Source organism: Enhydra lutris, unplaced genomic scaffold (assembly GCF_002288905.1).
Source record: "Enhydra lutris kenyoni isolate GAN:26980312 unplaced genomic scaffold, ASM228890v2 scaffoldscaffold33, whole genome shotgun sequence".
Lineage (NCBI taxonomy): Eukaryota > Metazoa > Chordata > Mammalia > Carnivora > Mustelidae > Enhydra > Enhydra lutris.
Genome location: NW_019154117.1, coordinates 9105562 through 9117717, shown reverse-complemented (window position 1 = coordinate 9117717; position 12156 = coordinate 9105562). Strand labels below are relative to the sequence as shown.

Sequence of the window (12156 nt, the reverse complement as noted above, 5' to 3'; positions counted from 1 at the left end):
GGGATTGACTTGATTGTTCGTGAAGCCAGCCCCGCCTTTATGCGGCCACAGCCTCAGGGAAGGCTTGCGTGGTGTCACGGTGGGATGCAGACGCTTCTAAATGGGAGATGTAACTTGTTTTGAACCTGCGTTTTAATCCCTTTCCGTGGTTGAACGTTTGTCTTGGGGCCTGGCGTGGGAGCTGAGTTGGCCACACCCTCGTGGTCCTGTCAGCGCAGGGCCCTGGGCGTGTTGAAGGAGTTAAGGGCGGTCTGACTGGGAAGGAAGCAGCAGCGGTCAGTGTGGGTGATAATCTCTCCTGCCCTGAGCCCTCCGACAATCACGTGCAGGGCCAGCGAAAGGACATGATACTAACCAATCGAGAATCGATGGCGCCAGGCCTGCGTGGTGTTATGCGTAGTGCCTCGCTTGTCCCCATCACAAGCCCGGTGGGGAAGAGGTGTTTTTATTGCCCCCATTTTGCAGATGAGTGAACTGAGGCACGGGGAATTCTCGTCCGCAGGGGAGTAGAACTCACAAGTAGCAGAGCCAGAATTGGCCCTTCCAGGCAGAGGCCCTAAGTAGGGCTGCGTGGCCTCTTCTGTAGACGGTAGAAGGCCGGGCGGGATGCTCCCGGGTGGTTCTTGGACGGCAGCTCGGGCTGCGTCCTTTCTGACCATAAAAGGCCACATTTCTCGGGCTTTCAGCAGCGTCTCGGGAAGGGCCAGAAATAGAAGAACTAACGGCCGCTTGCGTGTTTCTGGCAGCGGTTCTGTCTGAACACCCTGCAGCACGAGTGGTTCCGCGTGTCCAGTCAGAAGTCCGCCAGCCCGGCCATGGTGGGCGACTACATCGCGGCGTTCCAGGCCGTCTCCCCGGACGTGCTGCGCCACGTCATCAACATGGCGGACGGCAACGGCAACACGGCGCTGCACTACAGCGTGTCGCACTCCAACTTCGAGATCGTCAAGCTGCTCCTGGACGCCGGTGCGTGCGCCACCGCGGCCCCCGGGCTGCGCCGGTGCTGACCCCTCCTCGGCCCCGGGACCGCCCCGCGCCCCCCTCCCATTGCCGTTCCACGCCGTGCAGCGAGGACGTCCTTCTCCAGTCACCTGGGGAGGCTTGAACTTGAAACACAGCTGGGTGACCCCGGCCCCACGTCCGTTTGGAAGGGAGGTTCTGCGGCCATTCTGGCTGCGGCTGGGCTGCGTTCAGGCGAGGTGCCCCCCCACCCCCTCCGGCGCTGAGCATGAGTCAGAGCCCCGCCGTGAATCACGCGGGCAGGCCGGGTGTTCTCAGGAGCCAGATGCGCCCCCCTTATGGGGACCCGCGGCAGCCTGGGTGTTTGCTGCTGCTCTTGCCCTTGCAGCCCGACCCCATGCAGCCGCCGGGCGGAGGTGTGCCCCTCAAGACAGGCACCACGCAACGCTACTGTGGCCGGTTGTAGTGGAATCCGGATCTTTCCCACCGAAACAGACCCTGTTACCGAGGGAAAAAGTGCTATTCTTGTATCTGAGCCCTAGTAATGAGGACAGTGAACATTCTTGTTTGTGATTGGAATATCCCATCCCAGAATGTAGCCACTGCACGTCTTACACACCAAGCAAGGCTGTGCTGCGTAGAAGGGGCCCTTGGAAAATGGTGAACTTCTAACTTTTTGTTCAACGATAATAGCCCAGCGGTACCTACAGTCCCCGAGTCATTCTGATTTATTTTCAAACTACATATTTTTACTTCTAGCATGTGACTGATATAGAATTTATAGAACCTCGGTCTTCAATTAGTGAGAACACAATGTGAACATTTGATTTAGCATAGGCAGTAAAAGTGTCCAGTTTCCCCATACTGCCTTTGATCCAACTCTCTAATTTCTTCTATTCCATTTTGGGGGAATTAGAGTAATGCAGAGAAGTAACCATGAAGGTTTATCCCCCTTTCCGAGTTTGCTTATTCTCAGCATATGGGGCTGTGTTAGTCTCAAACTGCTTCCATCTTAGAGGAAGGAATTCCAAGTCTCTTTCCCTTTCGACTTTTCAGAGTATAAACAGAGTATAAACAGAGCCAGTGATAATCTCAGCCCACGTTGTTAATTAAACAGAGAAGGGATAATATCCAAAAGAGCCAAAACCAAGATTTCAGATTACTCTTGAAAGTAACAATTTAATCTGCCCTTGGCAAATTTGTGTGGACAAGATATTTTGGTAAATTAAATTATTTCAATGCCACGGTTGCGTGGCTTTGGTTAATCACACTACTAGACATACTTGACCCTCTACTGCCCACCATCACAGGCTGAGACCGGGGCTCTCGTACGGCATGTCAGGAACGACCTCTGCGAACGACCAAATGTCACAGATGATAGGGAGCATCAGAGAGCTCGTCAGCTCACACGCTTCTCCATCACAGCTTTTTCTTTCTCCTTTTCTGTGTTCAAAAACACGCCCTGTGTTTAAATGCCACCATGTCTCTACCATGTAGTTATTTCTTAGCATAAGGCAAGTTTTCATGGTCCCTTTTCTTCTCACTCCTCATGATAGAAACTTCCTGAACATCTTAACTGTATTTGGTCACACATGAAAGCTTCTTTCCTGCACTTGCCACTCCTTTCATTTTATGAGATAGTGCTAAAGGAATTCAAAAAGGATAATTGAGCCCCCAATGCCTCCTTAACAATTACAGGAATAGACAAGGTCTGGTCTGTTGTGCCTCTCAGGCCCTGGCAGTTTCTTACTGCATTTCCTCTGACTGCAGCTCCAAGAGCAGCTAGCTAGGAGTCACCTGATTGGAACTCGGCTTCCAAGGGCCCCACGCAAGTCAGAGGACCAAACTTGGGGTCTCAGAATGAGCCGTGATTTCCGAGTGGGTGATACCATTGTGTTCTCTACACAGCCCTTCACAAATCCTTCATATTCGTAGCTCTCCCTGTCTCCTTCATTCCAAAACTGTGATCCCCCAAACACAGATGAATGTCCTCATCCCACATTATGTGGCTTCTTCAAAGCTGTCATTACTTAGGACAACCCCCAGCCCTCTGGACTGTAGCAGTCCAGGCACCAGTTGTAAACGCACTAGGTGCCGTTATGGCTTACTCTCACTTCTGCTGCTTCTGGACTCCTGCGACACAAGAAAACCTTTTTTCTGTTGAGTTTGAAGACGCTCTCATAGTTCCTTCCAAGTCACTCTGGGACGTGGAGCCCTGGAGGCCGTTTCACAGGCCTCTTCCCAACCCTGTTCCTTTGGCCCGTGGGGAGAAGGGTCGCTGTAGGAAGGCTTCTCCGTGACCAGGCTTGTTTCTCTGCAGACGTGTGTAACGTGGATCACCAGAACAAGGCGGGCTACACCCCCATCATGTTGGCAGCCCTGGCCGCCGTGGAAGCCGAGAAGGACATGCGTGTCGTGGAAGAACTCTTTGGTTGCGGTGACGTGAATGCCAAAGCCAGCCAGGTGAGCGCCCTTGCCACCGGGGTCCGTGCTCACACAGCTCCCACCCATGCCAGCTCGTGCTACCCCGTGTGACCAGACACGCTGGTGACCTAGTGGCTTCACTGTCACGTGGTGCACATCTCCCTCCTTGGCCTCGCGTGCTGCCTCTGTTTGGAGCACGGTGCGTGCACTGTGTAGGTCAGCCCACCTCAGGGCCCAGGAGTCCCCACCATACACCTGGGGGTGACTGTTCCCTCAGTCTCTGATCCGTAGTGTCTTCGTGCTGGGCACACAGTGGCCCTGGTGTAGTTGGACTTCTCAGCACCTTTGAACTTCCCGGCTCCTCGCTGCAGGGACACAGACCCTCCTGGAGATAGGGCAGCACTGACACGCTACTGGATGATTGTACTTAGCTCGGCGCTCAGAACAAGAAACTGTTTCTCTGTGCCTGCTGCCACCCAGCGCCAGATTATTCCCACGTCTGCTCTGTGCCCTCTGTCACGCCGTCCCCCCACCTCCCCCCACTGGGTCTGTGCTGTTCTGCTGATGCACCTGCTGCCCTTCCTCCCTGCAGGCGGGACAGACAGCGCTCATGCTGGCGGTCAGCCACGGGCGGATCGACATGGTGAAGGGCCTGCTGGCCTGTGGGGCTGACGTCAACATCCAGGATGACGAGGGCTCCACGGCACTCATGTGCGCCAGCGAGCACGGGCACGTGGAGATCGTCAAGCTGCTCCTGGCCCAGCCAGGCTGCAATGGCCACCTGGAGGACAACGTAAGTGAATGGACTCCGCCTTCTCGGGGCCCGCCCGCCAGGGGTCTGCGGGGCCCCTTGGCAGAGGGGCAAGGGCACATTCTCCACGCTGCTCATTGGGGATTTCGTGCCGTGGTCTGGGCCGCCACCCTTCCCGGTCCAGCACCGCGGCATCTCCTGTGTGCAGACTCCCACTCCCAGTAACTAGAGCCAAAGGCAGGAAGGTGAGGCCTCAGCGCCCACGCTCGAGACAGGAGAGTGAGGAGCCCATCCGAGAGCCAGCACGCGGCAGGGGCAGACACAAACGCCAGAGAGCAGATGGAGTGCAGGCGCCTTGCAGGTCCGTGAAGAGGAGAGGATCGGCCCCCCAGAGCGCTGGGGAAGCTGGATTGGTAGTTGTTCCAGGCTGGGGCTGCTAGGTGACGAGAGCCAGCTGTCACCACAGTGAAGCACTTGCCCGCGCCCAGAATGAACTCAAGCGTGCCCTTCACTGGGGCCTCTCAGAGGGACTCACCTGTGCATCTCATCAGTTTGGCCCTCCAGACTGTACGGCTCCTTCATGCACGTCTCCCACTCCTGCTCCGGCTTTTCTGTCACCATAACCCCGATCTACTCTCCCCGTTCCCACGCTGTCCCTGTTCCAGACAACACCTTGCCTGGGAACCATCACAAGGAGCGCTTCTGCCTCTGCAGTCTCCAGGCCACAGGGGAGGAGTGCCCATAGGTGAAGGCACAGGCACTGATATCTGGGTGGTGCCCTGGGTCGAAGCGCTGCTTTGGAAGGTTTATCTCCATGGAGCATGGGTTTGGCCCAGAGCTTCCTTCAGCTCGAAACATTAGAAAGTTAGAAGGAAAATACCCTTTCTTGCACTAAGTGTCGGATCCTGGTGGGCCAAAGCCAGCAGGCAGAGCAAGCCAGGGCAGGCATTTATTCGTACCAGGTGGCACACGGCTCCTGGGGTGAAGAGGATGCAGCTGTCCCACGTCCCCTTAATTTGTGCAGGGCGACAGGGAGAGCTCCCACTTAGCTGTCCCCGAGAGCGGCGTGTGTTGCATGTGTCTTGATTTTTGTTTGTTTGCTTTTACTTCTGCTTTTTCTTAGCAAAGAACAGTCTGTACATGTAGTAATAAGAGGCCCCAGAGCCACAGTGGCTTCCAGAAATGCTGGTCACCTCCAGAAGGACGGGGGAGGAAAGTGGAAGGGCAAGTAGCTTAGAGAATTCCGGGTGGGAGGAAGGACCCTAAGATGCTGACCACCCGAGAATTGTTTCCTGCTGCTAGTGACCAGAAGTGCATCCTTACTCCAAGACCAGACAGAAAGTAATGGCGCTGGGTTCTGGGTTTTGCTTTGTCCCTCCTTGACGTGCATCCAAAGCTGGGCAAGTTCATGGAAGCCAAACATGTAACGGAAACTGACTTCCCCATATTTAGCGTTTCCCCTCGGATTTTCCTAAGATGTGTTTCTGCAAGGCCGCAGGACGTGGTGACTGTGTCGGATGGTGTCTGCAGCGGTCGATGGGGGCACTTAAGGCCGGAGGATCTGCTCCCTCCCGAAGGGCAGCATTAAAAGATCCTTGGCAAGCAGCAGGGTGTCTTAACACACACTGTGGTGTTTCCTGCTCGCTGTAAAGAGAAGCAGCACAGACACCTAAGTTTCCACCACACCCTCTGCTACAGCCCCCAGCTGTAGCTGGGTGAGTTGTTTGGTTGGGTGAGTCCCTGTTGTCGCCTTTGTCGTGGGTGCACAGGGCTCGCACCACCAGTCTGACCGCCATGAGGCACAGTGGGGATGAGGTGTTGGTCCTCCGATGGAGACTCCACTCTGCTGGGCATAGTGCCTCATTGTAGCCTTTGGGCTTGGTGTGCGGAGGTCCAGAAGAGTCTCCTATGGGACTGAACAGATTGGGGAACCTTAAACAGTTCTTGGAGAGTTTTTGTATCGCTGCCTTTCAGTGGTCTGGAAGTTTGAGAACCCACCCTGGCTTGTTTATTCCCGTGTTCTCTTTAGGATGGCAGCACCGCACTCTCCATAGCCCTGGAGGCCGGACACAAGGACATCGCAGTTCTTCTGTACGCACACGTCAACTTCGCCAAGGCCCAGTCTCCGGTCAGTGTTGAGCATTTGGCGTTTGTGAATGGGCTCAAGTCCATCAGGCCCGTGGGCCCCCTTCTTCAGGGAGTTGACAGGAGATGCAGGTTTTCTGAGGATTCTGGAACTTAAGGGTTCGTGACTTCTGCCCCCCCAGATGGCCAGGTGGGCTGCCAGGGAGCTTGGCAGAGGCTGGGCCTCTGCTTGTTCTCAGGAGACAGATGCTCTGACGCCCTCCCATGAAGGGGTTAACTCTGGGCAGAATTATCCAGATGGTGCCTGATTCGCCCATGAATGCACACTGCTACGTTCCCGTGTTCCCGGCATTTTTCCTCAAGCAGACCGTGAGCAGCAGCCCGTGGTCCGAGAGTCTGTCCCTCCGAGTACATGGCCTCCCGGGGACGGCCAGACGCGGCGCTGCTGAGCCCAGCTGGGTCTGGGTCCCGCGCCCAGCTGCCTGCGCCCTGGCGCACACGTGATTGTCAACTGTGTTGGACAGGGTCCATTGTCACAGAGGACGCATCTGCCTGAGGTCACTTATTAACCCCCCCCCATTTTTTCTCTTCTCCTGGTCTCTAGGGCACCCCTAGGCTGGGAAGAAAGACATCTCCTAGTCCCACGCACCGAAGTTCATTTGATTGATTCTCTGCAAAAAGCCGTCCATTTCCATGCCTCCGGCGAGCTGCTACCTGTTCCTGTTGGGCTGACAGCTACTGAATGTACGCGCATTGTGCCTGAGTCCCTAGCACACAGATGGGAGGGCTGGTGCCCGGAGGGGCACGGTGGAAGCTGAGCCGGCAGGAGCTGGCCGCCGGGCACACGCCGTCTCCCTCCCGGCCCTCTTCCCACAGCGTCGGGCTGCTTACCCCAGCTCTGTTGCTGTTGAGTCTCTGCTCCGTTATGTACAGCCGTGCGATATGGTAACCTGACCTGAGCGGGCAGCGTCCGTTCCTTCTCTCCCCGCCTTGCCCCTGCCAGGGAGCATCAGCTTCTCACCGGCTTGGCGTTTTTAAAATGTTCCACGAGTATTTATATTGACTTAATGCGGAGCCATGGGAAAGCTCTCTGAAAATTCCATTCCAGGAAGGTCGTGCTGGTGTGTGTGTGTGTTTACTCTTGTAAAGTAAGGCCGTTGAGATGACTGATCGTCACCAGAACCTTGGGCCTGGTCTGGTGGGTTTCTTGTTTAAAAATCAAAAACGGAACTCTTGAAAAGTAAAACATTTATGAAAGGAGATGTTTTCAGTTGGGTTAATTTAGGTGGATATATTATATGACTTTTTATATAAAAGGTATCTATATGAAATTGACGCAGTATTTTCAACTTTTATATTCCATAGTCATCGAGACGTGCAGAACTACGTGTAACGTTACCACGTTTTTATTAATCATTGCGCAAGTCCGCATCTAATGGCAGAGGTTGGATCTCATTAGAGGAATTGGCGATATATTTGCCTCTCGGGAAGCCTAGTGTAGTTCTCCACGTATTTATGGACTCCTTTCTACCACGTCACATTTACTTTGGTCTTACATGTATTTAAATGTTTGAAGTGCCTTAGATTCTTGCCATATTTTCCAAATAAAATTTCATTAAGCTCTTCTGCGTGTCCCCGCTCCTGTCTCTGACAGCTGTCTGCCCGACCCTGTTGACTTACGGCCCTGGAAGCCCGGGCTGATGGACCGTGCGGGCGGGGAGCGCCAGCCTGCTGGTCTTGCACTTGGCCGAGAGGAAAGCACGGCTCTGTTCACGCAGCTCCGTCCAGTACTCAGGTTGCCCGTCAGGCGTCGGACATTTAAGACCTCATTAGGCAGCTCATCAGACAGGTAGAGTCGAGTCAACAAGTGTCCTATTATTCTCAGGTGCGGCGCGCAGCACTGGCCTCTGGCCCTCGGTTTGGGTGCAGCTGCTCGGTGATGGCACCCGCCTTGCAGTCCCTTTTACAGAGTAAAGGAACTGAGTCCGTCTTATTAAAAAAAAAAAAAGAAAAGGCATGGCAGCCAAAATGCAAATGAGGTGTTTGGGCACAGTCACTGGTGGTGAATTTTAACCCAGCCTGTTGGCAAGAGCCAGGTGCATGGGAGAAAGATCACGGAGGCGTTTCTCACACCTTTCTCTATTCCTCTTTCCTTCCTCTTGTCTGTTCATGCACTGCTGAGCTCAAGAAAGAGACCAAAGGACAGATTTTTTTCCAGCAGGCGTGTATCACAGTGCCTGCCCTGTTTCACGGGCTGGGAGGAATGCATCGTTTAGAAAAGAACACAGAGGAGCTGTGAAAAGCGGCACTCGAAATTGAAGCCAACTTGGGGCGGTAAGAGATGTCCCCACCCCACCCCCCACCCTGGCCCATGGCGGGACATCTGGGGCAGAAGGGCCGTCCTCTTCCTGACCCATGAGTGAGGTCACTGGGCTCATGAGCGTCTTTGTCGGTCCCAGGAGAGATCCCGTGACCCTGGGGTCGGGGCTACATTTCATTCATGTAGTCCTTCAGGCTCCTTCAGACCTGAACTAGCATGGTAAACTAAGGCAGAAGAGCGCTGCTGTTTGAAGCAAAGTAGGTCTGTGAGTTTTCTGTCTCTTGAGGGCATGGCACGCCTTTGGAGCAGGGAGGGCCGAATCTCAGGTGGTGTGGAGGTCCTGGGAGTTTTGTTCTGTTTGAGAAAGGAAGGCATTCATGTTGTCCGGGCGTGAGAAAATGAGTTCCTCCCCCTTTGTGCTCCATTTCATGGTACTTATGCTAACTTTTACAAAACAGTGAGTGATCTTATCATGGAGTGGGGTCTCGTTCGATCCGTGTCTAGCTTCTGGGTTTGCTGGCGTAGGCCTTGTTTACGCTGCTAACACCGGGAACCTAGAAGGCGTTTCATCTTGGCATCTTGGCGCATTATGTAGACCGGCCTGGTTCTCTCCTCACCGGTTTATTGAGGCGCGAGTCCATCGAGGGATTAGTGGCAGGACACTCGGCCCCCGAGTGAGGCCGGCATGGGGCTGGAGACTCTGGACGTTGTTTTCTGGCTGGCGCGAAGAGAAGCCTGAACCTTTCAGCGGCAGGCAGCCTCTTTCCTCAGAGAGCCTTGCTCGAGGCCAGCATCGTCCCCCAGACAGAAGGAGTAGAGCGGTGGGAACTTAGAGACTTTAATGTTAAGAAAGTGAAACAGAACTCGTCCTGCTGCTGTTGTGATGTCATGGACTAAACCCTGTGCGAGGGAGGTTGGGGTTGGGGTGCTTGCTGCTGGAGAGGGTTACCAGGAGTCCCCCGATAAACCAAGCGTTGGGCTCTTGCATGTAAGTTGCCCATGTACTCTAAGGGGAACAGTCTTACCCCCGACTGGGGTGGCCCCAAAACACAGCAGATAATGGGCTCTCACAGATGGGGTCCCGTCCCAATGCGTTCTTTGCTGTGGGGAGCCGGCTTGGAAGCAGGGAGAGTTTGATTTTCATGGTGCTTTAGTGGGAACTCCTCTGCTGCGCGCGTGAGAACTGACGGTGGGAGCTGGGGGGAAATGCCGATGGTGGGCCCCACCCTGATGAGTAGCATCCCGGGGGTTTCTCAGTGTGGCCTCTGGTCCACGCTGAGAACGGTTTTACCCCGGAATGACACGGCACTACCGTAGTTCTTTTCCAAACAAATTAGGTGGGGCAGAGAGAGCTGGAACAAAACAAGAAACAGGACGCCTCCTCTTTTATCTTTAATGTGTGAGGAGCCAACAGAACCCCTGTGTGGTCTTTGTCCACATTTGGTGGCATTTCTGCAGCTCTAGAGTAGTCGTTTCTAGAAAGCCAGGAGCCACGGCTGCCATGGTGGCGGGTGGGGGGGGGTTGCCCAGGACATAACGGAGAGCCACTGAGAAGGCAGACGGTTCTGCAGTGTTTTCCTGGGTCCATCTCTTCCTTCCCCTCTTCCTGGAGAAGCAGGTCCGCTCCTGCGCAGGAAGAAGGCCGTGACCCATGGCCCTGGCTTTGAAACAAAGAGAGCATTCTGTTTCTTTTCTACTGTGAGAAAATTCTTTTTCGTCAGAGACTCTTCTACATTCTGCCATAAGGAAATTACTAATTATATGTTTGCTCTGTTGTTACCCCGCATGGCTGTAATTTAGAATCCCGCCGATCATAAAAATATATTTTCAGTCCATTTTGCTGAGGACCATCACCACAAAAGGATGTGACTGAGCCGATGGCCGCCCTGTTCCAAGACGGCTCACACTCACGCTCCCTCCCCGCCCGAGGCATGGGCTGTTTCCTGGGGCGAAGCACTGGGGCGTCACAGTCAGCTCTTGGAGCGTGAAAGGTGGAATTCGCACTTGCAGTGGCGTCCCTGAGATACCCGGCCTGAGTTACCGAGGATTTTGTAGGGGAACTAGAAAACAGAATCCCATGTTTTATGGGTATATACCTGATTTTGAGGATATTTTGGGGGAGGAGCTGGCATTTTAGGAAACAAGTTGCCCAGTGCCTCTCCATGAGCATCTTTTGATGATCTAATAGGCGCGAGGATGGGAACCGTAGCCTTCCTTTTGGGTCATGGAAGCTGCGTAAGAAATGATCTGAAGACCAGATGCCAGTCTTCTATTTGAGCCAAAGCAGGTTTTATACTTGTTCCCCACCCCCAGCCCAGCAAGATCCAGTTTGCCCAGTGCTGGCCACCTGCAGGGGTGAGGCGGAGAGGGAGGGCCCCGAGCACAGGTGGACAGAGTCTTCTCTGCCACCAGACTTGTCAGGCGGCTCCACACCGAGGGCCGGCCGGGCAGCCGCTGATTTCACACGGGGCGGGCCACAGAGAGATTCTGGCTCTGCTCCCTCTGTGATGAAACCCTGCGCTTAAGCAAACAGAGCATAAAGATAATAGTCACTAATGAGATTGGGTCCCTCAATCCTATATGAAATTTGCCAACCTCCCCCCACCACCACCCGGAAAAGCCAGTCTTCCAACAGGGAGTTCCCTAAGTTCAGCTTCCGTGCTTGGGTGTGACACCAGCTACCGGGACTGAGAAGTTCAGGAGCCTGGCTGACCAGCACTGGTTGCATGAATGAGGGTAGAAACATCCGTGGAGGGCAGCGTCGAAAGTCAGGAGAGTGTTACTACTACGGAGGGGGCGGTTCCCGGGAAGGAGCCTGCAGGGGCTGGCAGGGCCCTACGGAGGGTTTGCTTCTTAGCCTGGAGGTAGCTCTGCTCTTATGTTCCCTTTGCAATAATTCAGCAGGTCGCCTGCTCACAATTTGTGCCCCTTTTTGTGTGTGTATATTAACTTCGTTTATTTTTAAATTTAGAAGAATTTGAAGGGCTCCTGGGTGACTCAGTCAATTAAGCATCTGACTTGATTTCTGCTCCGGCCGTGCTCTCAGGGTCCTGAGATTGAGCCCCAGGTCAGGCTCCGTGCTGAGTGTGGAGCCTTGCTTAAGATTCTCTTTCCCTCTCCCTCTGCTCCTACCCGCACCCTCACCCAACTCACGCATGTGCACACTGTCGTAAAAAAAGATTTTTTTTTATTTGAAAAATTCTCAGCAAAAAAGATCTCAGGTGGGGAGGGTGTCGGTTTTGTACATTTGAAGGTGAACAGGAGCCGGGGTGTCTGGCTGGCTCAGTCGGTAGGGCGTGAGACCTTTGATGTCAGGGTCATGAGTTTGAGCCCCACGTTGGGGATAAAGCTTACTTAAAAATATAAAAAAAAAAAAAGTGGTGAGCGGGAATAAAATGATAGCCTAAAACTGGAAACATTGGGTCCCACCATTTAACATTAATACACAGCTTTGCACACGATGGGTGCTGTGGCCCACCCATAACCTTGGATAGTAATGGTTTGAGCTGTTCTCAGACGTTCCAGTTCTTTCTCGGGGTACTCTCTGCCTACGTCTGAAGTCGGGCTTGACCACGTGACCTACGTTGGCAGATTGCGGGAACGTGAAAAGCCAGTC

The 12156-nt window shown here is 54.0% G+C and overlaps 1 protein-coding gene across 5 annotated transcripts in view; it reads left to right on the top strand.

The window, feature by feature from the left end:
* LOC111153646 (KN motif and ankyrin repeat domains 1) overlaps window positions 1-7843 on the top strand; it is a 29812-nt gene extending 21969 nt beyond the window's left edge. For all 5 annotated transcript variants that reach the window (XM_022512798.1, XM_022512800.1, XM_022512796.1 and 2 more), the window contains 5 exons: window positions 747-966; window positions 3281-3423; window positions 3977-4177; window positions 6165-6263; window positions 6825-7843. In XM_022512798.1, the coding sequence (XP_022368506.1) occupies window positions 747-966; window positions 3281-3423; window positions 3977-4177; window positions 6165-6263; window positions 6825-6887 (726 nt within the window). In that variant the 3' untranslated portion in view covers window positions 6888-7843. The remainder of the gene's footprint in view (window positions 1-746; window positions 967-3280; window positions 3424-3976; window positions 4178-6164; window positions 6264-6824) is intronic.
* The last annotated feature ends 4313 nt before the right edge of the window (window positions 7844-12156 follow it).